This window comes from Gouania willdenowi, chromosome 1 (assembly GCF_900634775.1).
Source record: "Gouania willdenowi chromosome 1, fGouWil2.1, whole genome shotgun sequence".
In the NCBI taxonomy this organism is placed as follows: Eukaryota; Metazoa; Chordata; class Actinopteri; order Blenniiformes; family Gobiesocidae; genus Gouania; species Gouania willdenowi.
In genome coordinates, this window is record NC_041044.1 from 36,084,999 (window position 1) to 36,112,038 (window position 27,040).

The following is a 27,040-nucleotide window of genomic DNA, read 5'->3' on the forward strand; positions in this document are numbered from 1 at the left end:
GTACGGTTGCCATATGGACAACCCCAAGTGCTATTGGTACGGTTACCAAAGTACAAATACGCAGCGTTTTAGGATTAGGTTTAGGGCTAGGTTTGGGGTTAGGGTTAGGTTATAACCCTATATCACAACAATTTTTAGGGTTAGGATTAGGGTAAGGTTTAGTCTTAATCATGCGACCTAAACTGACCAATGACTGACCTATCACGTGACATAAACTGGCCAAATAGGGGTGCTGTGTATGGATAGAATGTTGGTATATTGATACAGCAACCTTATGAATAGCCACTGCCTATTTGAAATTGTGTGGTGTGTTTAAAAAATTATATTAATTCAAAAAAATATATGAAAATAGAATTTCAATCCGTTTTTACCAAGGTGTTTTTTTCCTCTTTACCAATTACTGACATTTCAGGCAACCCCATTTTTATCCAGGCGACCCCACATGGGGTCCAGACTCCAAGGTTGAAAAACACTGCCCTATTGGATTATAATCATCTTCACCAGTCACAACCAAGAGGAAGAGTGCTGTTTGAAGAGAAGCCAAACAATGGAAATTAATATGATTTCCCATAAAGTTACGAATCAAATATTCCTGTTCTTTGGGTTTAATGCAATAAAAAAACAACTACTTAATTTTTTTATTTTTTTTTTATTTGTGAAATAAAGATTATCGATTGCCTCAAATATAACACGAGAAATAGTCAAAGATGGTGCAGGACAGCCGTGGGACGTTTGGATGCCCTGCAGTTTATTTTACGCCCAGCACCGCCTTTAGAGAAACTTCAAAAGGCCTCATGGTCATGTGATGATACCACATCAAAAGGACAGAGTGCGTGAGACCGACGCCCCGGCAGGAGCTCCAAATCGATTGGCCCGCTGCATTATGGGGCAGGGAGGGTGTGTGTGTGTGTGTGTGTGTGTGTGTGTGTGTGTGTGTGTGTGTGTGTGTGTGTGTGTGTGTGTGTGTGTGTGTGTGTGTGTGTGTGTGGGGGGGCGGGTTAAATAACTTCCCAGGCAGTCCACTGGTGAGGACCTTAACCCGCCACTTCAAGTTTCCAGCGGTTCATCAACGTGCGTAATGACGCGTCAGTGAATGGCACATTTCTCGTGTGTTTGGATAACAGCATGGAGTTCCTGCACTACAAAGGTTTATTCAGCACACCTCGTTTACTGGATGTTTCCGCAGTTCCACATCTCCTCCTAAGATGAGCTGCAGCTTCACCCACACACACACCTGAGAGTCTCTATCTAGTCAGAGATGCAGAGACGTGGCCCAGGACTGTCGGTGCGCTCGTGCCTGCTGCTGCTCTTCATCCACCTGAACGCACCGGCGGACACTCGCAAGGTGCGGGGCGGTGGAAGGACTCATGCCCGGCGGCCACAGCAGCCCGCTCCAGAGGGAGGAGCGGAGAGCTTCCCGTTAGACTTCACCGCTGTGGAGGGAAACATGGACAACTTTATGGTGCAGATCAAGAACTTGGCGCAGTCACTGTATCCGTGCTCTGCACAAAAGCTGGATAAGGACATGAAGCTTCAGTTTTTGAAGAACGTCTCTGTGACCTGTAATGATGGATCACCTGCAGGGTACGTGGACGAGCTCTGGGTGTTCATTATTTGATGGTTTATGTCATTATACAACACATAAACACATGTGGATTACAGCATGGAAAGAAACTCCCACATGGAGCAATGTATAAAAAAAGTGAATTTTATAAATAGTGCGGTTATTTGGGAAAATACAGAAAAAAATAAAATTAACATCAGAAATGACATAATTATTAATACTATACTAATAATTGTAAAATGCTATTATACATAGAGTAGATGCCTCTACTGACAGTTGGTAGTCGAGACATGTCAGGAGATTAAAGTAATTGTCCTAAAAAAAAAGTTGTTCATTATAAAATGTTTATTTAAAAAAAAAAAGAAAACATGTCTGAATTGTTGATCTAAGTGGCAAAGATTTCTTATGACTCCCAAACATTTGATCAAGTCGCTGGTGTTCAGGCGCTTCGTTCCTCTGTCAGTCCGGATGTGACCAAAATTGGATCAAAGCGCCCAGAGTGCAGTGCGCGTCACTGAGGGGTGCCATTATGCGCCAACGATGCTGTGATTTATTTATTTATTTTTCATTTTTTTTATTTTACCGTTTCACACAAACTATTCTCACAAAATTGGTTTGTTAACGTTGCTGCTGCTGTTGTTGTTGTTGTTGTTGTTGTTGTTTTTATTTTAGATGAATAAGTATTGTTACATTACAAAACCAAGGAATCAACAACTATATAATGAATAATAATTGTAATAATGAAAGGATAAGGTAGCTTACAGGGAATTCAAACAGTGCTAGATACAGCTGAATACAGTACATTTCTGCTTGGAAACTGGTAAATATTTCATTATTTTTGAATATTATTAGCCAACACAAAATAAAGCATGTTGAAAGCGTTGGATAGCCTATTGCCAGTCCATTACATACTGTAGGGTGTCAAATTAATTTATAGTTCGGAGGCCAAAATATGAAGTTGTTTGATTTTAAGTTGATCCAAGTTTGCATTTTTACTCGGCATAGCCTATAAATGATACATAAAGTATGTATAGGCGTTAACATAATCCAAGCAATAAGTGACAGATCAGGGACATGAGTTTGACACGTGCTGTATTCAAACACAATCACATATGGAGGTGTGGCCGCCGCCTAACATCTATATGTTACTGAAGAACCCTTTGTTTAAACTCGGTCCTTTATCTGTGAGGCATCACTGCTCTCCAAAATTGGATGATTTTACAAAACATGTGAAAATATAAGGTTTTATTGTTGTAATCAGAACCAAAGTGACTGCATTTGTTTCCCACTTTCTGGTGTCTTTTGTGCAGTTACTACATCAAGGAGTCCAGAGGCAGCAGGAGGTGGCTGCTGTTCCTGGAGGGTGAGGGTGACTGCATTCATTAAACCTAACACTGAACACATAGTCACCATGTGGTAATGTGTGTGTGTGTGTGTGTGTGTAGGAGGGTGGTACTGTTTCAACAGACAAACCTGTGACAGCAGGTACGAGACGATGAGAAGTCTGATGAGCTCAACTAACTGGCCACTGAGCAGAACAGGTAGAGATCCTTCACTTTCAACAAGCCTGCAAACTGTACCACGTGACACACACTCAGGATCTTTCATCTAACGAGGCATCATTTCCCCCCAACCCACCCCATCACTCAGGAACAGGAATTCTGTCGTCCCAGCCAGAGGAAAATCCACACTGGTGGAATGCCAACATGGTGTAAGAACTGCTAGTTCTCACTCTTTCTGCATAATACTGCATATTTCTGAACTATAATATATTTAATAAAGGTTTGGGGAATAAATCTAAAGAATATTTTGCTCAAATTATTTCAATCAATGATATGTTCTTGTTCTTATACATTCAGAAATGTCATATCCGGGAATAGTAAATAGGAAGTGGATTATGCTGTGATGTTTCCTTTCAATAGTCGTTTTTGTTTTGTTTTGTTTAAATCAAAGTCAAAAACTGGTTGACAATTACAATACTAGATATGTTGTATTTTTTAATGGATAACGCTGCCTCTCTCTCTTTTTTTTTAAAATTTTTTTTATTATTATTAAAGCTCTTTTAATTCTGTGGATTTATTTTCCTGTAGGTTTGTCCCTTATTGCTCCAGCGATGTGTGGAGCGGAGTTTCTCCAAAGACGGATCACAGTAAGACTACACTGTGTTGAGTCACAACTATATATATATATTATCATTTAAAGGTTGCACTGCAGATGAGTGACACATTGAGTGAGAAGTGTGTGTATTTCATTGATTTGGTTAGTTGTTCTTTAATTTCCTGGTGAATGTATAAATGGTCTATTTTTGTCATTCAAAAACCTTCTTATTTCTTTCTTTTTTTTTTTTTTTTTTTTACTGTAAAACCTTGATATTATGATCACTGACCAATGAAGTGGAAAAGGCTTTTGTCATGGAACTCATCATTCTAAACTTAGTCTGCTAAGTAATAATAATAGTAATAATAATAATACAATTTATTTAAGGTGCCTTTCAAGGTACCCAAGGTCACCGCACAATCACATCAAAATCAATACAGCTTTTTATTATATTTGTGTGTAATAATGTGGAAATGTGTATTCTCAGGTGATTATGCGTTCATGGGCTCTCTGATAATCAAGGAGGTGATTAATGAGCTGCTCAATAAAGGTTTGGAAAACGCCAAGGTTCTGCTCCTGGCAGGCAGCAGGTCAGTGTGTGTGTGTTTGAGTGTGTGTGTTATTAGTGTGTTTTGCTCACACATCCTCTTCATTGTCCAGTGCGGGTGGCACAGGTGTCCTGCTGAACGTTGACCAGGTTGCAGAGCATCTGGGCTCCCAGGGACACGGGGAGGTGCGGGTCCGAGGCCTGATGGACTCTGGCTGGTTCTTGGACAACAAACAGTACAAATTCACAGACTGTCTGGACACCATCAGCTGTGCTCCCACTGAGGCCATAAAGAGGGGCATCAGGTGAGACAAGCACAGGGGATGGAGAATCGAGGATTGAAACAAGGAGGTTGAAAGTGCCACATTTTCAGAGTGTTGATGTTTGCAGATACTGGGGGGGGATGGTGCCAGAGAGCTGCAGGCAGGTCCATGTGGGAGAAGAGTGGAAGTGTTTCTTTGGCTACAAAGTCTTTCCCACGTTAAAAAGTAAGTGAAAACGTACAAACAGTATTGTTGCTTTTTATGTGCTTCCATGCTTTTTACAAAAAAGGTGCTTTATGTAGTTTAGGTTATCATTTCTATTGGAGACAGAGGTGGTGCTAAATGAGAAAAATCGATATATCTTGAATGCTTTTCTCATTTTCCTTACATTTGAGACAGAAATTCATGTAAAACCAATATTATATTGTCATTCACTGTTTATATATATATATATACATACATGTTGACTATAAATCTAAATGTCACATTTAAACATACGTTGACTATGAATCTAATTGTTAAATTTAAACATAAATGTTGACTATGAATCTAAATGTTACATTTAAACATAAATGTTTACTATAAATCTAAATGTTAAATTTAGAAAATACATGTTGAATATAAATCTAAATGTTCAATTTAAACAAATGTTGACCATGAATCTAAATGTTAAACTTAAACATAAATGTTGACCATAAAACTAAATGTTAAATGTAAACATAAATGTTGAGCACAAAACTAAATGTTTAATTTAAACATAAATGTTGACCATAAATCTAAATATTAAACTTAAACAGAAATGTTTACTATTAAACTAAATATTACATTTAAACATAAATGGTGACCATAAAACTAAATGTTAAACTTAAACATAAATGTTGACTCTAAATCTAAATGTTGAATTTAAACATAAATGTTGACTTTAAATCTAAATGTTCAATTTAAACATAAATGTTGACGATAAATCTAAATGTTTAACTTAAACATAAATGTTAAACTTAGCTAAGATATCGTCCCTGTAATTTTACATTTGGCACACTAGGTATATGAATTAAAAGCTAAGCTTTAAATGGTCCTCCTGACCCTGCAGGCCCCGTGTTTGTGGTTCAGTGGCTGTTTGACGAGGCCCAGCTGACTGCGGACAACATCCACCTGACCGGACAGCCGGTCCACGAGGACCAGTGGAGGTACATCCAGACCCTGGGACAGGAGCTGAGGAGCACGTTGCAGGACGTGAAGTAAGAGTGACACACACACATGCACACACACACACACACACACACACACACACACACACACACACACACACACACACACACACACACACACACACACACACACACACACACACACACACACACACACACACACACTCACACACACACTCACACACACACAAACACACACACACACACACACAGTGATGGATGGCTTTGCTTCACAGGGCGATCTTTGCTCCAGCATGTCTGTCCCATAAACTCATCACGAGAACGTAAGTAAAAAAACTTTAAACTTTTTAACGTTTTGGACCAGAGGTGTAAAGAATACTGATATATATCCTACTCAAGTAGAAGTACTGTTACTTGATTGAAATTGTACTCAAGTACAAGTAAGTCATGCATAAAATACTCAAGTACAAGTAAAAAGTATCTACATAAATAGTACTCAAAGTAAAAGTTACTAGTTACTTTCACCCCCCATGTTTATTTTTGGTAATAAATCTTGGAACTGTTCCCTTGCATACAGTAAACATCTCGTGTATAAACTTAAATATGGAAGAGACCAAGTGTTGCACAATTCCACAAAGGCATCTGTATAAAATAAAATGTTTGTCAAAATGTACAATTCTTTTTTCAATAAAATAACATTTATATTCAATACTAATTCAGTTAAAAAAAAGATATTATCAGGCTCTAATTATAGCTAAATTTATGAACTCTAAAACAGTGCCTTGCCAAATGTGCCATGTGGGTAACAACATAATAAGTAGAAACCCCAATTTGAATCAAAGAATGTGTTAAAATAATCTAGTGCATTACGTTTAATGTGGTTGGTGGTCGGCTATGATGTGATGCATTTGATCGTTGTCTAATAATTTCATTTTTGTAGTTTCACAATGATTATTTTAAAACCAAAAAATATACAATTTACTCAGTAACTGTTGGGTGTAGAAATGTAACAAATTACTTTACTTCTTTTAAGTAAAATTACTGATTTAGAAAACTCAGTACTCAGTACTACAGTAATGTTTTTCCTCCTCGTACAGGAACTGGATGGACATCCAGGTGAAAGGCACCTCTCTACCCCGAGCGCTGCACTGCTGGGACCGCAACCTGCAGGAAAACACCTACATTAACATAAACAACACCCTCCATCAGCGGAAGCACAAGACAGGCGTGGCCAGGCCAGGCTGCCCTCTGCGGCTGATCGACAGCTGCCCCTGGCCGCACTGCAACCCCTCCTGCCCCGCCATCCGAGACCAGCTGACCGGGCAGCAGATGAATGTCATCCAGTTCCTCAAACACATGGGCTTTGATGTGCAGAAGATGGCTCAGCAGCAGGGCATGGATGCCAGGAAGCTGCTGGGAATGCTCAACAATGGGAACTGAGAATCATTTGTCAAAGGCTGATCATGAACATGATGCTCAAGCAGCTCAGAGAACATGAGTATAGTCAGACCAGAGATGGAATAATCAACTCTAATAATCACTGATGTACAGTAATATGTGTGTTTGTATCAAAGGAAAGAGATAGCTGTTGAAATGAAACGCGACTGAAACCTTTGGATCAGCGTTGCATTGAGTTGGTTTGTAGGGTCTTTCTGGGCAGTGTATATCCAAACACATGTTTTACTTTAGGAAATCCCTGACTACACACTAGACTGGGATATGATTCAAGAGGATGAGTGGGATGGACTATCGATGGAGGAAACTCCTCCCAGGATTTTAGGGCCTATACTACAAAGCTGGATAAGTGAATTTCTCCATTAGCAGGCTTCACCGAACCAAACATTCTCCATCACAGAGCACCTGTACTCTGAAGCAGGATGTAAATACGTTCACTTAAGCCAGGTGATTTCAGCCTGACGACCTGCATGCTCCAGTGACAGAGGTGGAGATTGCAGCGTCAGACCAATCACAAACACAGAGAAACGGTGCACAATTTAGGAATATGAAGAATTAAAATCCATAATTCAGACTAAAAACAACACAGAGCAAAAAAGTTGTTTTAATTTAAAGTCCTGGATGTCATCAGGTACCATGTAAATGAAAGGACACCATCTTTGCCTAAATATTCTCTTTCCTGTCAGCATCACATCAGATCCATGCAGCGACGTGTTCACAGAATTATCCTCCTTTTATTGGGCAGGTCATTTTCTAAGAGAACTGATAGGTCAGGAGGCGGGGCTTTCATACTCGCTCATATCCTAGCCAGAACAAAACCTACTCCCGACCAGGTTAGTCATTCAGCCTAAGTTACCATTGTGATTTAGCCCCGTAAGAAGTTAGCCAGCGTTGTAGTACAGGACTCATGGAATAAATCGTGGAAGTTAGCACGATAAGAGGAAATCCAGCTTCGTAGTACAGGCCCTAAATGTTGTGGGTTTGTGTGTCTGTCTTTAGTCCACACTGAGAATCACATTTAGACATTTATTTTTGGTGATGCTGATCCTGCCCTTCACCAAATATGCTGCTGGTTAAAAATAAAAAAGATATTTCAATCGGAAAATTTACCAATAAAATATTGATTACTTTGTTCTTCGAGCCACAGTTAAATGTTTATTTCTTTACTGATAATTCACTTTATAGATTAAAAATAAAGCTAATTCATTAAAGGCCTCACAGAAAGCCATTCATACGTCACCATCCTGGTATTAACACTTTATGATGTAGGTGACACCAAACATCAGAGGTTTTCAAAGAGAGGGAATCCCATTTTGTGTGTGATCAAATTAGTTGTAAGCAGTGTTGGGAACGTTACTTTAAAAAAGTAATTAGTCATAGTTACTCACTACTTGTTCCAAAAAGTAACTGAGTTAGTAACTGAATTACACTATAATAAAAGTAACTCATTACCAAGGAAAGTAACTATTTGCGTTACTGTAAAAAAAAAACGTTGCTATATGTCAAAGAATTCAGATTCTTTTAGATGCGTGTGTCGTTGTGAGGTGCTTCATTAAATTTGAGTTGTTTACAACGGATGTGGACAAAGTCTTCACTCCTGGACATAATGAACACTTCACATACACGTTCTCGTCTTTGACCACAATTAATTTAAAGTAGTGTTTGTATCGTCACCTTAAAAATGACAACTTTTCATCAGACTGCTCCACATGTGTGCTGGCACATGTGTAAAAACACTGGCTCTGATTGGCTACCATGGAACATGACGCCGCCTTAGCCAATCATAATCGCACACCTTGTTTTAAACCCATCTCCTCACTACAGCTGTGTAAGAAGCCAGGGTTGCTTTCGGATAACAGTTTATTCAATCAATGAATGTAACGCGCCGCATTTAACGTTCAGTAACGATAACGGCGTTGTAACGGCGCAAAAAGTAATTGGTTAGATTACCCCGTTACTAAAAAACAAACGCTGTTACCTAACGCCGTTATTTTAAACGCTGTTATTCCAAACACTGGTTGTAAGTTGGTGTTTTCTTGTGAATTTAATCGTATTTCTTCACATTTGTGTCTCGAAGTCAGTGTCTGAAAGTAACAGGTTTTCCTCCCATTTTACAATCCACCAGTAAAGGAAGGAACAGTAGTGCTACTTTTAGCAGATAGATGGCACATGTTTCTGTATTCTTAATAAAAAGTCAAAGTTTGTAAAAAACAACAAACACAGTGATATGATAAAACATAATTTACTTACTAAAGTTCAAAGAAACATAAAAACTGAAGTCATTTACATGATATGTATGTACACAAAGTTAAAACCACAATACTCGCACTGGCCTACCGCATACACACAAACACATTGTTCATGAGGTTAATGGCTAAAAAAAAAAGAAAGAATTTGAAATCTGTTCACAGTGGATATAAAAAAGTGCCTCTATGAGAAAATCTCTATACTTTTGTGTTTCATGAGAGTGGATTTCCTGACATTTCTGACATGTTGTCATTCCAGTTAAACACCCATGGTTTTGCCCTGCGCTAAACTTGTATAAAAACAGGAATCAGAAAGTTTATTTGCAGGTGATTCAAATGTCCTAACACTGCGAGTTCTGAAAAACAAACAAACAGGGGAGACAAAATTAGCCCAAACATGTATCATGTAACATGTGTAAAAGGCAGTGAAGCGCTTCAGACACACACCTGACTTGGGAGTCTTCGGATGGGTGTGCGCTTCCGTTCATGGATAGACTGGAGTCTGGTGATTAAGAACTTCTTATCATCTCCCTCCTGTGCAGAGACACAATAAGAGCACGATGAATAACGAGGAAATGTTGTCTCAATTTAAAAACATCAAAGTGTACTATGCAGGGTTGGGCTCAATCGTGCAACTGATAATTAATTAAAATTATGATATCATTATAATTGTAATTAGAATTTTAAAAATCTGTTGCTGCTGGAATCATAATTGAATTGTAATAGAGTTTAGATAACTGACTTTGTAACAGTAATTGGCATGGAAATTCTATAAAAACTGTCAATTACAATTTAATTAAATGCAAAACAGGAATCATGTTACAGTTCCATGGATTACACAAATGTAGTAACAATTATTAAAATTAGATTCAGATCCAGTTTTCTCCCTACCTGTCAGTTCTCCTAAGGATCATTTTACCATTAAAAAAAATGTAATCGAGAGGTATACTTAGTGACAGAAAAAAGGCTCAGACGCCTACACCAAACATATTAAAACCAATATTTTCATGGATTAGGAAGCCTGACAAGGTAACCAAGCGATGAGAAACAAATTAGATGATAGATGTTATTATTTAATGTATTTCACAGCTGATTTAAGACATGGGTCAAAACTGACCCGTCATCATAAAAGATGCTAACACAAGAGGAAGGTTACGTTTTGTGGGCTAATTTATTAAAGGCTCAGTAATTGTGTTTAATTGTAATTGAACTTTAGGAATTGAGAATGTAACTGTAATTGACTTTAAAAGGGAAACAATAATTTTAATCTTAATTGTAATTGGAAAAAATCTGGTGACTGTAATCATAAATGAGTTGTATTTGAACATGGATAATTGAAGACATAATTGTAATTGAAATATGTATTTGAACCCAATCCTGGTACCATGCACAAAGTGAAAACCACAGCTGTGTCCTACATTTTGGATTTGCTCTTGCAATAAAGTGATGATCTTCCTCTGACCGTCCACCACATGACTGTAGAAGTAGATGACGATCCTGGAAAAGATGGAAACATCAAAACCAGATCCTAAACGGGCAACACTGTGCTCAGTTGTTGAAAATAAAATTAATAATAATAATTTATTATTATTGTTGTTGTTGTTTTTTGTTGTAGCAAAAAACTCAAATCAATGTCCGTGGGGCACAGAGAAAGAGGACTTTACGCTGGATCAAAAAACTGTCAATGTTTCCTCTTGTCATTTAAGGTTCCTCATTAATGAAGGACCAACTGGTGCCTAAATGTCAACGTTTAGAATTTATCCAGTGCAAACTATCAAATAAATAAATCCTACAAAAATCTATCTTTAAATAAACAGTAACTTAATTAACCACTTTAAGGTAAAATATTAAATCATTTAAAGCTAGAAAATAGTTCCAACATTATTACTATTATATATTGTGTATTTTTCATTCAATAATAATTAAAATAAATAAATAACAATACAATTAAAAAAATAAAATGTTATTTTTTAATAATGCATATTCAAATAATAATGATAATTGCTTACTGGTCAATACCCCTTTGAAAACCTTATAAAACAAAGAGGGAAATATTGACAAACAGAAAAGTAAGAGTTGTCTTAAGAATAGTGGGTTAAAATGTTTAATTAAAAAATCATTTAAAAAAATCAGTTATAATACACATCTAGTTTTATAATATAATGAACAGTCTGTTATTAATTGAGTCAGATTACATGCAGATGCAGATGATTATCAGTTTTACTCTGGCAATACACCTGCTGCATTGGTGTGTATGTGTGTACGTGTATGTAAATGTCTATGTGTATGTATACGTGTATATGTGTGTGTATACGTATGTGTATAAGTATGTGTATATGTGTATATGTGTACCCACAGAAAGATGCCTGCTCCCACAAACAGGAAGAAAGGGTGTTCCACCAGGTAGGAATGAGCCATGGCCAGCAGAGACAGGTTGGCATCTTCTTTCTCCAGTTCTTCCACCCACAGTTTTCCAGCCTGGAACATCAGCTGGCGCCCACGAAACGGCCCACAAGACAAGGAGGGTGTGATACTGAGGACACAGGACATGCATCTCAGTCGACTAAACGTGTTGAGGATTTAGGCGATGGAAGGCACTTTGTTGTTTACATTTAGTCTCAGTCCAGGTGAAAAAAATAGTCAAAACAATCGACAAAATGAACTCACGTTTGATGTTTTGTCAGTTGTCAGTATTTAGTTTTGGGCTGTGTTTGAAAAGGTACACTAACGTACTATGCACTACAAACTCAAGTAGTATATACTATCTATTATATATGTACAGTAAGTATGGTTAGGATGATTAGGATGATAACCGTTTCTACTTAAGTATACCTCCAAGTTACCCAAGATGCATTTCAAATCCCACTGCCCACCTTTGAAAGTTTTGAACATTTTTTAAGAGAGAAAGTGACTAAGTAAAATATCAACATGTCGTCATTTGAGCCATAAAACTCACGGACTTTTCAGAGAGCCGCCATTGTGCTACTGACAAAACTTCTGCTTCAAAACTTCAAAACAAAAGCCCTGTTTACAAAACTGTTAAAAAACTAATGGAAGTCAGAAGTAGATGATTTTGTTTTGAAAGGGGGATGTTTGATTTTTAGTTTGAAGCCGGTCCCAGGACAATTTAAAATTCTACTTGCAATGCATCATGGGGCGGTTGAGTACAACTAGTGTGCCCACCGTGCATACTTAAAACATTTGCCAATATAGTATACATCCAGGAATTTCTCGGGAACTCAATCTTTTCATACTATCTAATAAGGATGTAAGAAAAAAACAGATTTGGCGATATATCAATATTTCACTGCATGATTATCGTATAAATCCAAAAAATGTCAAAATTGATTTTTTAAATCATGTTTTTTAACAAAATAACCATTTAATTTCACTAACATATCCATAGCACGCATTTTAGCTGGAAGTTGACTTGACTTGGCACTTTATTTTCATAAAACATACTTTGCACTTTTATAGATGCATGTGGTTTAAAGAATTTAAGAACTGAACAGAATCAGAATCAGTTGTAGAAGCAAAAGTTAAACTTTTTTGAGAAATGTAATTTGACAGTTTGATAAACATGACAAACCATGTGTTTTTTAATATTGGTACTTGAATTACAGTTAGTTACCATTTAAGTTTTTAAGTTTAAAAAAATGAAATCAATTGTATGTCATACCATTTTGTACTTGTAAAGGTGAAATTTGTAATTATTGATATTGTGATATATCACAATGTTTATCGTATAAGCCTTTTCACACTCTCGTACTGGTTCAGTACTTCCACATTAGGTCAAAGGCCATGATTGTGTAGGAAGCGAGTTTGACAGACATTTTGATTATTTAACACGTTTGAGCGCTGATTCCTTGAAAGATTTTTTGCGTAAACATGGTATCTGTCTCCGAGGCAGAAAGACCGAGTTAACTGCTAAAGCGAATGCTGCACCCAAGCTAAAAAATCAGTTTTTTTTCCTGATTTTTCAAACTGTTTCAGCTAATGGCGTTACTCCAGTTTACATATTGACCTGTCCATCTTGTGCACTTCCTTCAAATTTGTAAATTGAATTAAAAAAATAAAATAGCTTAATAAAAATAATCATGGACCTGGTTAGTACAGGTGTACCTCGTAATTTTACCTTTTCAAAATGAGAACTCATACTGTCCTTTTCACACTCGGAAATCTCACTTGTCCCATCAATAATAATAATAATATTGTTTATTTATAAGCGCTTTTCAAAAACTCTAAAACATATTACAGATGTTAAAACAATTACACAAGTCAAAAAAAGAAACCAACAACAACAATAAAGTAAATACAGAAAATACATAATCAAAAGTTGAAAGCTTGGGAGAGCAATGTGAAAGCAGAGGAGGTCTGTCGCGTTAATACTGTTTCTCCCACCGGTTTTACTAAAGTGCTCGGATATGTGCATCATTCCCGGGTAGAGTTTGAATCTGCCCACTGGAGACCCAGGTAGTCGGTGTTTTCATTCACCAGGGGTGGAAGCGAGGGGACTGCCCTTGCTTAGCTGCTCCCATCAGTTTTTAAAAGTGTTCGGATCGGCCCGAAATCGGCATTAGCGGAAAACGCTGGACACCTTAATTAATAATATAAACACTATTAAAACACTAACGATCTCTGGAATAACAATACAAACGTTGTTAGGTTGGAAATATCAACAAAGTGAACGAGCTTGTTCACAATTTTATCCCTCTTGACCTATGACCCCCCCAGGTCGCGCATGCGCATTTCCAGAGCGTAAAAAGGCTTATTGTCTAGTATAGTGATATACTGTATATGGCAATGCACACCCCTACTATCTAATATGAAAATACTAATTTTGACGTCAAACTTAGTATGAGTAATATGCTAGTATGCGATTTCGAAAACAGGTGAAGTTTCCTTGATCAAAACTATGACAAAAATAACTGACTGTGTGTGTGTGTGTGTGTGTGTGTGTGTGTGTGTGAGAGAGAGAGAATACCTCCACATAGTGTAAGTGACACACACAGAGGCACCGAGGAAGGAAGGGAAGCAAAGCAGAGTGATAAAAATAGTCGTCATCTGGCTGACTCTATACGGCTTCCTGGGAGCCTGACAGTTCAACATCACGCTGCTCTGTCAGCGCAGAAACACACACACACACACAAACTGTCATTAAAAATCTTGTGTAACCATTTTACTTCTCTTTCTCATTTCATGCATTTTCATTCTAAGTTGAAGTTTGATTACCATTTTAATGTAGAAGAGCAGAAACAGTTTGAGAATCTGCATGGCAGGCAGCAGTGGAGCGAAGAGGACGCCCAACCTGAAAAACAAAAAAACAATACTGACCCCATGACCTCACTTGTCACAACTTTATTTTGACTTCACAAAAGTAGTTGTACCAAATCAATGTCTGTCCATAGATGAGCTCCAGGACGTTCCTAGCGATGTCAAACACAGGTTTATGTCGCCTCTTTAGCACCTTCCCCGAGAAAAACCTGCAAACATAAAACAAGAAAACACTTTAAGGGATATTTTTTATTAGTGTTTCAGAATGTAAATAAAGAAAAGCTCAACATATCACTCAGGGAGCCATTCAACCTTTTTTTGAGTGTCTAACCTCCAGAGAAACTCTCCAAACAGGGTGTCCAATAAAGTGAAGATAAAGTCCATGATAAGAAAGCGATAAAGCTCCTGACCCACAAAACTCTCCCAGCACTTAGAAAACAGATTTAAAAAAGAAAAAGAGCATATATTTATTAAAATTGAAAGAAAATAACTTATCATAAATGTTATTTTGCTACATAACATGACTATCACCTCAAGATCATTACTGTCCCACTGTTTGATAGCAACTCGACCCAGCCAGTGGTAGCAGAGGATGCTGAGCACGCTCACTTTCAGCAACAAGTTCCTACAAAACACAAAAATGTTTAAATCGCCACCTGCGATGGTGAATCAGTTAAAATTTCTTTGTTTTAATTATAAGAGAAAGTTAATCTGTCCACTTGACTGCTCTGGAAATGATTTTTTTCTAAATGATTTAAACATTTTCATGGTCAAAAATCACTGAATTTAAACATTCCCGAGCGAGGGGAGGCACAGAGTAGTGTTGCATCTCCTATGAAATCACTGTCACACACTAATGAACAGCCAGTCAGTGCATGCCTGCTTTCTGTCTTTATATTGCTAATATTGATTACTCATTTACTGCGCATGCGCACATCAGAATCAGAATTTTTTTTGTAAATCACAGCTTCAATGCCAGAACATACAATTTATGCAATAAAATCTTCTTGCAATTGCAGAATAAAAATGAATACAAATAAAAATACAATGAAATAACTGCTCCCTATTTACAAATAGAAATACATATTTTTAAAAAAGAAAGGCTTTTAAGCTTCTATTGGGTTCATAAATGTGTGCATCTGACTCCAGAGGAGTGCGTGCCTCACTAGTCATGAACCTCACCGCACGTCACTGGTATTTAAATATTAAAGCATGCATAAGCGCGCCATTTTAAAATCTTGAATGACATTAAGACAGTGCTGTGTGAATCTGGATCACCTGCTGATGGCGACGTATGTGCGTACGGAGGGAGAGTTGTAGTCCTCCATCCAGGCTGCGAGGTTGAAGAGCCCAGGCAGGACCAGGTTCATGAGGGAAACCGCAGCAGGCAGCGCCAACTTGCTAGCTTCATTCTCCACTGGGTTCTGGACAGTTTTAGAAAAGATTACAGATACTAAATGTGGAGGTGGGTTCATTTCAGACCTGATGATCTGCATCGTCACTGTTGATATCACACAATTACATCTTCAATTATCCATGTTCAATTACAACTCAATAACGATTATGGTGACCGGCATTTTTATCCAATTACAATTATTACTTTACCCCTGAAAGTCAATTATAATTACGTTCTCAATTACAATTACTGAGCCTGAAATAAATATACCCTATAGAACTAAACCTCCCTCTTGTGTTAGCTTTCTGTTAGCATATCTAATGATAATGCGTCGGTTTTGACCCAATACTTAAATCAGCTCTAAAATACACTAAAATACTATCCATCATCCCATTTGTTTTTCATCTCCTGTTTTTTTTTTTTGTTAAGCTTCCTTATCCATGAAAATATTGGTATTAATATTTTTGGTTTGGGCATCTGAGTCTTTCTTCTGTCAGTATACCCCTTTATTTATTTATTTTTTTTAATGTAAAATGCTCCTCAAGAGAACTCACAGACAGTAAGAAAACTTGATATAAACATATTTTTAAAATTGTTAACTACGTGTGTGTGTAATTGAAAAAGGGTATATAATTTTCATGCTAATTACATTTCCATAGTCAAATATCTGAACTCAAATACAATTCAATTATGATTACAACAGCAACATTTTTTTCTACAGTTATAATGATGTCACGAGTGTAATTAATTATCAATTACACGATTACAATTATAATTGACCCCAACCCTGGACTGTACACTACAGAGTGTGTTAGTTTTCCTTGAATAACAGTATTCTTTTCTGTTTACAAAGAAAGTAACAACACAAACAAGCAGTGTTTTCTCACCTTGTGCATGTAACCAGAGAAATAGTAAATGCTGAGCACGCAGGCAGTGATGCTGGCGATGCAGATCGTCCAGGCCAACCCGTGAACCACAAGTCTCCAAAACTTCTGGCAGCCAGTGTTCCTGAGATGTTTATGACTCACCTCAGCCAGCAGCTCCTGGAAAGTGAGAGAGGGCCCAGTTAAAGCTTCTTTACTTATTTATGTATTTGTTTGCACATAAAAATATTTTTAAAAATCTATCAAACATTTATAACATACTGTAGTGCTGGTAGAGGTTAAGAAGACCACAGGGTCTTATGAAGCCACCTCACCAATTCCAACTACAAGTAAACAATTTACAGATACAAAGCAACAATTATTAACAATATCTGCAAATGTTTTTTAAAAGAATTCAAAGGGATATAGATTTCAGAGTCTGAGGTAATTGGTTCCAAAATGATGGGCCTCTATATTTCGTTAAATAAAATTCTGCGATAAGGCAAATGAAAATCCCTGCAAAGCCTTGTTATATACTGTAATTGTGAAAATTTGAAGAATATTGAAAGAAATTAGAGAATACATTTGGTCACTCAGTGGGCAAGTGCACATACCTATACATGAATAAACAATGTATGTAAATGTTATTATTGAAAAAGGACAAAATTTAGAATTTTGTGAACAGAGGACCAGATGAAGAAAACATTCTTAGAAATGTGTATTGAATTAGCAAAACCGTGTTGGAATAAGTTTGACAGGTATTGCCCCAAGCCATATTACAATAGATAAGTTATGGAAAAACTAAACTATAATATAAAACGGGTGTCACCAACATGGTGCCCTCAGGCCTCTTCTAACAAGAACACTAGTATTAACCAATGAGCTTTGTCTAAAATCTCATTTACTTGCCAGGCTTCAAACTCAGAGATAAATAAAGGCGACAAATGTAGTCAGAGGTTTAATAGAGTACATGATGCACTTAAATAAGTTTCTGTATTAAATTAACCACCTTTAAATGTTTATTGTCACTGAGACATTGAGGCAAATTTGTGTGTTGCAGATTTTGATAAGATGTGTGTTTTTGAGAGGATTTTTCTGAAATATTAAAAAAATTGTTAATTTTTTTTACAGTTTTACGATTAGTTGAAAAGTTGTTAGAGGCTAGTTAATATGAACATAAAGATTACATCTGAAATGTAATGAAAAATTAAACAATTGTATGAATTAATAGTCATCATACAAGAGGGATTAACAAATGGACGGACTCTACCCAAAATATCTACAGACTTAATTATTTTCCTACAAAGAGCGAGGTTTCCAAGTGAGTTGAGAGGAACGAGAAAGAAAAGCACATTAGAGAGAGGAGAACAAACAAGGCGTGCTGTTGTGTTTGTTTATACCTTGAGCTGTGTGCAGATATTATCAGACATAAGTCTGACGGAGGTTTTCTTGATCACTTTAAAGTCCCAGGAGCAGAAGGCCTTCATCGCCAAGATACTGTGAGATTTGTCTATTCTGAAACTTTGACCAAATGACTTTGACATGCTGCGGACACAAAAACAAAAACGTAAATTTTAGAACTAAAAGCCAAACAATGAAGCTGAGATGTTTGGAGTTTTATTCCATCTGCACCTGTAAACGAGGATGATGCACGTGATGAAGAAAGACACGCCGATGGTGAAGAAATAAGCCAGTGGCATGTTGTAGGAGAGCTGCTTCGAACTACATGGCTGTCCAGTTGAATTTGAGGCATCATCTCTGCAGCTTCCTGACAGCGTATAGTTACAATAGTATCCGTAGTACATCACTGTGTCTGAGAAATAACCCTGAGACAGAAACGGGGAGGAAACCAATGTTTAGGTCTTTGTTCTCACCGCTATCAGAATCGTGGATTGCATGTATCAAAACTTAGTCTTTGTGACACATCTGAAGGGTTTTATTGGCCCAACTTCATCACAATTGCCGCTGAAGGCCTTTTAAGACTTTTTAAGGATCCGCAGGAACCCTGGTTTTATTGCGTTGCTGGGGGTAATAAGTAGCTGTGACACTCCAGAGCAGCACAAGGTGATGGAAACACTGTACCTGAAGTGTCTGAGAGAAGTCGATAGAGGGATATCTTAAGTTGTTATTTAAGAAGACTTCAGCTTTATTCACTTGGAGTCGATGTAGCCAATGAGGTATTATATTTGCGAAACGTGTGTCTTTATGTGAGTTAACTGAAGTTTTGTATTTTATTTTCTTAGTTCTGACGGCAAAGACATGTTGATAAATGGCTGTTAGAACCCAAAAATGATATTGAGCCTTGATTCAACTCACAGGGTAAAATAATCCCTCGATTTATTTCATCGGCCAACTTATTAAGTATTAAATTTGTTATTGGCGACTATGTTTAGTGTGTGTGTGTGTGTGTAAAACCTTACTGCTCCAGTGAGGAGCTCCAGTCCAGAGAAGGGACGTTTCCTCTCGGACTCCTCTGGAGGATGAACGGCCTGAGGCAGCACCATGAACGCACCGGTGACCAGGAACAGAAAGAGGTTGTACAAAAGCAGCATCTTGAGGAAGAGGAAGTACGAGAGGACTCCACTGCCGAAGCGCCCGCTCACTTTCTTCAGAAGGAACTGCCACACGTGAAGGGAGTGCAGGAAGGACAAGCAGCTGTACCAGCTCTGTCTCAGAGCCTGTGGAGAGGACATGGAACAAAGCAGGCAAGACAGATGTTAGAGACACCTTTATTCGATTCAAACTGCGATAAAACCTCTAGCGAGACAGCAATTAGACTGCTATTATTACAATATCTGCAGGAAACCCAAGCAAATACCAAACGCATCAAAAACTATTATAAGGAGAATAAAAATCATAATAAATATCACTCTGTTCATTTTATATCTCACTAAGCAACAATAACAGATCAGGATGATCTCATAAAATATGTAAATATTGCACACTGGTTTTAAATTCAAAGAGTCTACAATGTTACTCAAACTGGCCACACAGATTTTCCCCCAAACTACAAGCTACACTTAGGCTTTCAACATAACATTTTTCAATTTTTGCCTGGATTGATGATTTATAGCTTATTTTGTATTAAAATACTCGTTTTAGGAGTCGCAGCTTTCGCTACTTCTTAAAACAGCATGAAAAGCTCAGTAAGATGGATTTCTATCCCAGACCTTCCCCTAAACAAGCCACACTACAAAACTCACTCACACGTGCTGTTCATTATAGAAGAAAAAGCCAAAAGTGGCACATACTGTGACCCAGAAATGTTTGGATGAGTTTTGGTTCATATCGCCCAGCCCTACGTACTACACAAGAACAGAGCATTTTGTTCTCGTTCTTGAGGTAGAAAGAACTAAATCAAAGCGAGACAGTGGAAGTGAGGAACATCAACAATTGCAATACCTCAATTTTGTAGGAAAGAGTGGGGTGTAAGTGGTAACTATTATAACTGGTGTCTATCATACCTAGTGACACCATCACCCGAGGCATTAACCCACTCACTTCCAGTGTCTACATTCAGTTAAAATACCAAATCAATACATTTCAGATGACAGCTTTAAATGTTTTCTCTGTTGTTCTGATCAGCAGCACCATCAGAAGACAGTCATAACATAACATTTACTAGATGAACCATAAACCCAACTCTTGATGTGTTAAGTCAGCGTTTTTCTATCTTGGGGTTGGGGCCCCATGTGGGGTCACCTGGAGTTTAAATGGGGTTGCCTGAAATGTCTTGTAATTAATAAAAAAATATTTACTGATTTTAAAAAAATTATTTATTTTTTTTCAAATCAAAACACAAACTTAAACAACTGTATTCTATGCTTTCACTTTGCCAATATAAATCTAATATAAATAAAATGCAGTAAATAAAATGTCGGTCCTGGCGCAACTGGTCACTAATCCTGTCTACTCTGTATTTGTAACACAGTATAACAAACATGGTCAAAAAGTAATTCTAAAAAAAAATGTCTTTGGGGTCGCCAAAAATTATTGATATCAAAATGGGCTCAAGATCCAAAAAAACATTGGGAATCACTGCGTTAAGTATTTTTCAGTTACATATCTACTAATACATAAATTTGGAGTACATGCACTAAATTTTGGTTTACTAGTGATCAAGAACACTTTACTAGTGAAGTAAAACATGTCAGCAGTAGGTTAAATAAGGTATAAACACAACAGAAGAGAGAAAAGTCACAAAAAAGACATTCGACTTAATACAGATGTGTGCAGCAGTGCATTAGGGACGTACGATGATGATGTAGTATTTCAGTCTACTGCAGCAGGGCAGCTTTCCGCCTGACTGCACCTTGTTTTCCTTCTTTAATGCTAACCTTCTGCAGACAGAAACAACAAATGATGTTCAGATTGCATTAAATGAAACCCAATCATCCTAATTGATGGACGAACTGCAGCTTTACCTGAGTTCACTCTTCTCACCCAAGCTGAGAGGCATCCCTTGGAGCATCCGCACTCTGTCACTCACTGACAGGTTCTGCAGGTTGTTAACCAAGCGGTCCCTTTTACTCACTGTGTGTGTGTGACAGCACAGAGAAGCATTGTTTAAATTCCTGCTCACAACTTTTTTTCTTTTTACCTCTGAAAACGTTTGCTTTGTTCTCCTCACACTCTGCCTCCTCTGCATCTGTGCTGTCGATCTCCACGCCGTAACCTCGGATGCTCGGTCGGGCTGAGCGGGAGAAGTCCTGGATGGACGGTCTACTTTGCTTGCATCTCCGAAGTTGCATAGTTCTGTTGTAGTACTGAGAGATGATGGCTCCTCTGTTGCGACCTGCAGAGAAAGACAGTCACACCTTTCAGATACAAGATCATTCATGAGGAAGATGTCACTCAACACTTGATACCTGTTAAATCCGATCAGCACCAACATCAGATTCTAATCAGGTCATCTTTTACACAGAGCATCGCTTTTAGGGCTGGGAAATATATCAAGATTCAAGATATATCGAGTTTTCTCTTTTGGCAATATAAAAAAATTACAATATCGCCTATACATATATATATATTTTTTTATTTTATTTTTTTAACTTGTTTTTATGTATACAATCAGAGTACAAATCCCACCATGGCATTAAATATTATTTATAGAGTGCGGTCAAACAGTGTCCGTTACAATATTTCCATAATTCTGAGATATATATCTATATATATTTTATAGCTTATTTTGTATTGAAATAATCATTTTAGGAGTTGTTGTGTTCTCTACTTCTCAGAATAGAATAAAAGCACAGTTAGTTGGATTTCTGAGTGCGTCCTAACCCAGAGCTTCACCTAAACTTGCCACACTACAGAACTCACTCACACATGCTGTCCCTTACAGGAGAAAAACACTGAAGTGGCACAGCTGTTAGTTTATAAATGTCAGGCATTTTTCAGATCAAATTTAACCTAGAATTGTCTTTCTAGTAGGACTTTATTGAGTTAAAAATATTGAGATTTATATCGTATATTGTCATTTTGAGAAAAAAAAAACAAAAAAAAAACAAAATGGAGATACAAGTTTTGGTCCATATTGCCCAGCACTAGTTGCTATCCAAACAAATTTAATTTGGATACAGTGTTCAATGATTATTAAAAACTGATTACACACAAACTGTAATGATTTCATTGTTTAGGTTTAATGCTGTACATTTTGAACTGAAATTAACTACTTATGTCCTTAACACGTTATACTTAAAGCTGCTAGGGACAATAATATTTTATTTTTATCAGATAAATCCATAGTGTAGGCCTCATATGACCTACTCGACCTATTCAAGGCTGTAATAACTTCATACCAAATATATCACTATGCATCATCATTTGTGTTTTTCTCATTGCATTTCTGACAAAAGGGCATAAAAATGTTAAAAAAAAAAAAATAAAGAAATATAATGCAAACTTTAGATCTATGGATAGGTCTGAAGTTGTTGAAAAGATCTGATGTGAAAAAACGAGGGGAAAAATATATATGACATTTTTATGACTAAGCTCAAAGAGTGTAATTTTTTTAAAGGCGCCCCAAGGGTTAACGCCACAGCCATAATTGTGAATTAGAGCGCAAAAGTGAAATAATTTTAGTTTCTGATGTTGTCAAACAAAACATTACACATTATCTTTGCTCAGAAGACCATGAAGGAGGCTGCATTCACTGTGCAACATCAGACCAGTGATTTCAGACTCAGATTTGGTTTTTCTTCTCTGATGTGGATAGTGTTGAAAAACTGAGCTTTAAAATCAGAAACAATAGGCAAGTGTTAAGTGAGTTCAACAAAGAACTCATTCTGATGCTGGTCTACAGTGATAATGGTGACAAAAAAGTGGCAAACCAGGCAGTGACAGGCACTACCACTTTAAATAGTAGTACAAATTACACACAAGTCATTTTAACAGTAAATTACTCCTGTTTTGTATTTAATCTTTTAAATAACTTATTATCTCCAAGTACATTCTTCAAATTCATAATTCCCTCTTGAAACATTATTCCTGGCATGACTCACCAATGGTGCGACTGGGCATAGAGGACAGGACCTTTAAGGTGGCTGACGACCAGCGTTCAACTACAAGTGGGTCCACATTTCTTTCATTCTCCTCAAATTCCACATCCCTTCGTCGCTGCCGTCGTCCTCTGAGCACACGCGGTGGGCTGGATAAGTACGGCACCTCATCTATGGGTTCAACACAAACACAAGGACCAAAATTTACTTAGAGAGTTCAGTCTGTATTGTGATCAGCTGAGGTCATTTCTAACTGTTATCTAAATAGTATTAAAAACAACAAAAATGTGTCGCAATAACTAACAAAACACAAAGACACTGATGAACAAAAATAGGTTTAGTTTTTTTCCTCGTTGCTTCAGATGTTTTCTGCTGTTGAGTGATTTATCTGTTGATGCCTGAAGTGTATTAACACATCAACACCAGGTAATATCTGAATCAGCAAAGCTGCAAAGACACGAGGCTGAGAAAAAAAAGAGCGTTCACAGCAGAGACTGAATGCAACAATGTAAACATTAGCCTCTAAATATTTTTTTTTTAAAGTTGAGGATGATGTTTGTATTTATTTGTTGACATCTTCCAGTTTTCCCATTTCTAATCACTAAATAACTAATGAGGCAGCAAAAACAAAAATCCTGGTATGTCGTCATCCATCAATGTTCTCAGATTATTACACCATGAAAAATTAAAAAAAACAAAAAACTGTGGATTTTTCCTTCCACAGTAAAAAACACGGTGACGTTACTTTTTATTGTATGAATTAAGTGAAAATGACAAAAATTCCTGTAAATGAGTTAATAAATATTTTAGATGTTTTCGAACTTTGTAAGGCCTTAATATTCACAAACCTCGGCCCTCCTCATCCATCGCCCTCTGCATCTGCTGCAGCTCGTAAGCATCCGACAGGCCTCCATTCAGGCTTTGTTCTGCGATCAGCTGGTTGAATGAGTCATGAACGCCCTCCTCATCCACTGGGCTCCTGACAACAACACATCACATTCACACATTAGGACAGGGACTAAGGTTGCATTCACACCGACAGATCCTAGAGTGGTTAAAACACTCAATGATTTGTTAGCTTGGATTTTTCGCCTTGTTTGGGCGGATCAAACGGGCAAATTGTAGAGCGATTGTTTCTGTCTGTCTCGGAGCGTTTCCAATCAAAGTCTAGAGTGAATAGGAGCACCATGAATGCAACCGCTCTTGGAGTGGATCAATTCTCAAAGAAGAGGCTCTCAACTTCTCCGTTTGTTCTTTCACAACATTCACCAATGGAGCAGCAACAAGTTAAAGCCCTGTTTTGCGCTGATGCGTCCTGTGTTTGATCTGTTCTGAGAGCGTCCTAATTGCTCTAGACTATAATTAGAAATGCTCCGAGACTAATAGAAACAATCACTCTAAAATTTGACTGTTTGACTTTGTTTGTGTGTTCACACTGTGCTCGGACATGAGCGTTGTGTTTAGTTTACTGCGACAAAGATCCAGAAAATGGATACTATGGTATGTGGAGGTGAAACGCTGTTTTTCTTGGCAAAATTGGGTCCCCCGGAGTGACCGGAATCATCAATTAGTCTGGTTACAAACTATGTCACTACAGCCGATATGACTCTTCCAAGAAAAATAGCTACAAACGTGTCAAACAAACGGAAATGTTAATTGATCTCCTGCTGCTCTAGAATGACTTTTAAAGAATGTAACGTCACGAAACCTCTACAATGATATATGATCTTGCATGTAAAAATTACTACGGGTACGGGTTAAAAAGATAGCAGTGGCCATTATTGTTGGTTTTTGCATCCAATGGTGGCATTTCCACAAACAAATTTACAAATCAGAACACAGGAGAAGAAACATTTTTTGGGATTTTTTCAAGTCTATTTTTATACACTGAACAAAAATATAAACGCAACACTTGTTTTTGCTCCCATTTTTTGTGAGATGTGTTGCACTGAGTGAGGCAAATTGTGGTCACCGACCAATAAAGCAAAACTGCACATTTCAGAGTGGCCTTTTATTGTGGCCACCCTAAGACACACCTGTGCAAAAATCATGCTGTCTAATCAGCATCTTGATAAGGCACACCTGTGAGGTGGGTTGGATTATCTCTGCAAATAAGAAGTGCTCACTAACACAGATTTAGACAGATTTGTGAATAATATTTGAGAGAAATAGGAATTTTGTGTATATAGAAAATGTTTTAGATCTTAGATCTGTTAAGCTCATGAAAAATGGGAGCAAAAACAAAAGTGTTGCGTTTATATTTTTGTTCAGTATATATAATAAAATATATAATGAATTGCATTTTTCCATTCATTTCATGTCATCTTAAGGAAGGAATACTATATCGGGATATATATCTTTATCATTCAGGATATAAATTGACCTATATCATGATATAAAATTTTATCCACATCGCAAAGCACTAAGAAAATACTGCAGACCAAGCTCAAAGGCAGGTCCTGAGGAGACACGGTCTGAGTCAGGACAGATTAAAAACTCCTCTGAGTCAATCTCAGCTGTTCAATGTTAGAACGCTGGGTCACTGTAAGCTCTGCCTGTGCTATCTGCAATCACTGTGTTAACTGAACTGCCTGTTACTGTGTGAGAAAGAGAAGAACTACAAGACAGGACTTCCAGTACAGTTCTCTTGAACTCGCTTATACATCCCAGCACAGGAAGTACAACAAACACATTAATTTGTCTGATCCTTCCAATGGGCTTTTATCTATAAGGACAATAGCATGGGAATTTACTGCTTGGCTCACGGTGCCAAAGAAAAACAAACCTGAAAGTCTAGCAGCAGTGGACACCCTGATCTGCTTTAATCCTCTGCTCACGGTTGTCATAATAAAAGCAGCTAGGCTAGCTGACAGCTTGTTTCCACAAACCACACAAAAAAAGTGTCAAATGAAAGAATGTGAAGTCGAGCACAGTGATATGACACTCACTCCAAGCCAGCCTCCATGAGCGGATGGTTCAGGTCGAAGTTGACATTTCGAGCCATTTGTCTTTTCCTCTTGATAGGCTGAAGTCCGTCAAGCAGTGGGCGAGAATCACACCCTTACCTGCTCAGACTTGCGCTCCACTCCCACCATGGTGTTTATTCCTCTACCTGAGAGAGGGGAGGAGAAAGGAGAAGCCCGGAAGAGTAGTTGTTTTAAAAAAATGGCAGAAGTAGGAATTTAGACACACCCATTGTGTTACTGCTTGTCTGACTTTTAAAAAACCCCAAAACATCCAAGAATCCAACCTAAAGAAGTGTATAGACTAACTAGAGTGAATGAATATAACAAATATTGCGCTACCTACATGAAGTATCTAAAGTATTATGTTGTATTTCAGCGACAAAAGTCTTTGATTGTTTTAAAGTGTCTCAGAGAAACTGAAACAAAGCAGCAAACACAGGCCCAACCAAAAAGTGTGACATCGAAATGAGTCGTGTCGCTTAAATTCTTTCGCCCAAAGTGCTAAGATTTATACTTGTATGAGAAATCACAACAGAGATAATTACTCATTGATGAAGACAATTGAAAAGATATGTTTTTCATGTGTGAGAGACTTAGAGGAAGTATTGCGCTTCCTTTCAATGTTCGTCAACACATTAAGGACTAAAATCTACGACATGCTCTTCTGTGCAACAACCTCAGGGAAACATCCTCCCAAAAC

General features: G+C 37.5%; 2 protein-coding genes across 5 annotated transcripts in view; one reads left to right on the forward strand and one right to left on the reverse strand.

Annotated features, from left to right (window-relative positions):
• The first annotated feature begins 1,027 nt into the window (after positions 1–1,027).
• On the forward strand, positions 1,028–8,306 carry notum1b (notum, palmitoleoyl-protein carboxylesterase b). Its single transcript, XM_028451073.1, has 11 exons — positions 1,028–1,584; positions 2,875–2,927; positions 3,010–3,105; positions 3,215–3,275; positions 3,655–3,713; positions 4,149–4,251; positions 4,322–4,513; positions 4,599–4,696; positions 5,562–5,709; positions 5,916–5,963; positions 6,738–8,306. The coding sequence occupies exons 1-11, from the start codon at positions 1,259–1,261 to the stop codon at positions 7,078–7,080; spliced, it is 1,527 nt and encodes a 508-aa protein (XP_028306874.1). The 5' UTR covers positions 1,028–1,258; the 3' UTR covers positions 7,081–8,306.
• A 1,015-nt stretch (positions 8,307–9,321) lies between these two features.
• The window catches only part of tmc6b (transmembrane channel-like 6b), a 41,183-nt gene continuing 23,464 nt past the window's right edge, over positions 9,322–27,040 (reverse strand). For all 4 annotated transcript variants that reach the window (XM_028460645.1, XM_028460653.1, XM_028460636.1 and 1 more), the window contains 20 exons: positions 26,323–26,486; positions 24,223–24,353; positions 23,378–23,545; positions 21,505–21,669; positions 21,299–21,407; positions 21,130–21,214; positions 19,295–19,552; positions 18,507–18,700; positions 18,275–18,419; positions 16,899–17,054; positions 15,894–16,039; positions 15,147–15,240; positions 14,947–15,044; positions 14,729–14,824; positions 14,574–14,649; positions 14,326–14,459; positions 11,698–11,874; positions 10,760–10,838; positions 9,789–9,875; positions 9,322–9,697 (listed from right to left, as the gene is read on the reverse strand). In XM_028460645.1, coding sequence (XP_028316446.1) covers positions 9,683–9,697; positions 9,789–9,875; positions 10,760–10,838; positions 11,698–11,874; positions 14,326–14,459; positions 14,574–14,649; positions 14,729–14,824; positions 14,947–15,044; positions 15,147–15,240; positions 15,894–16,039; positions 16,899–17,054; positions 18,275–18,419; positions 18,507–18,700; positions 19,295–19,552; positions 21,130–21,214; positions 21,299–21,407; positions 21,505–21,669; positions 23,378–23,545; positions 24,223–24,353; positions 26,323–26,378 — 2,469 coding nt within the window. In that variant the 5' untranslated portion in view covers positions 26,379–26,486 and the 3' untranslated portion in view covers positions 9,322–9,682. The remainder of the gene's footprint in view (positions 9,698–9,788; positions 9,876–10,759; positions 10,839–11,697; positions 11,875–14,325; positions 14,460–14,573; positions 14,650–14,728; positions 14,825–14,946; positions 15,045–15,146; positions 15,241–15,893; positions 16,040–16,898; positions 17,055–18,274; positions 18,420–18,506; positions 18,701–19,294; positions 19,553–21,129; positions 21,215–21,298; positions 21,408–21,504; positions 21,670–23,377; positions 23,546–24,222; positions 24,354–26,322; positions 26,487–27,040) is intronic.

Coding starts and splice junctions, on each gene's coding strand:
- notum1b (XM_028451073.1), top strand. CDS start 1,259: ATGCAGAGACGTGGCCCAGGACTGTCGGTGCGCTCGTGCCTGCTGCTG. Junction 2,928..3,009: donor GTGGCTGCTGTTCCTGGAGG/GTGAGGGTGACT, acceptor GTGTGTGTGTAG/GAGGGTGGTACTGTTTCAAC. Junction 4,514..4,598: donor GCCATAAAGAGGGGCATCAG/GTGAGACAAGCA, acceptor TGATGTTTGCAG/ATACTGGGGGGGGATGGTGC.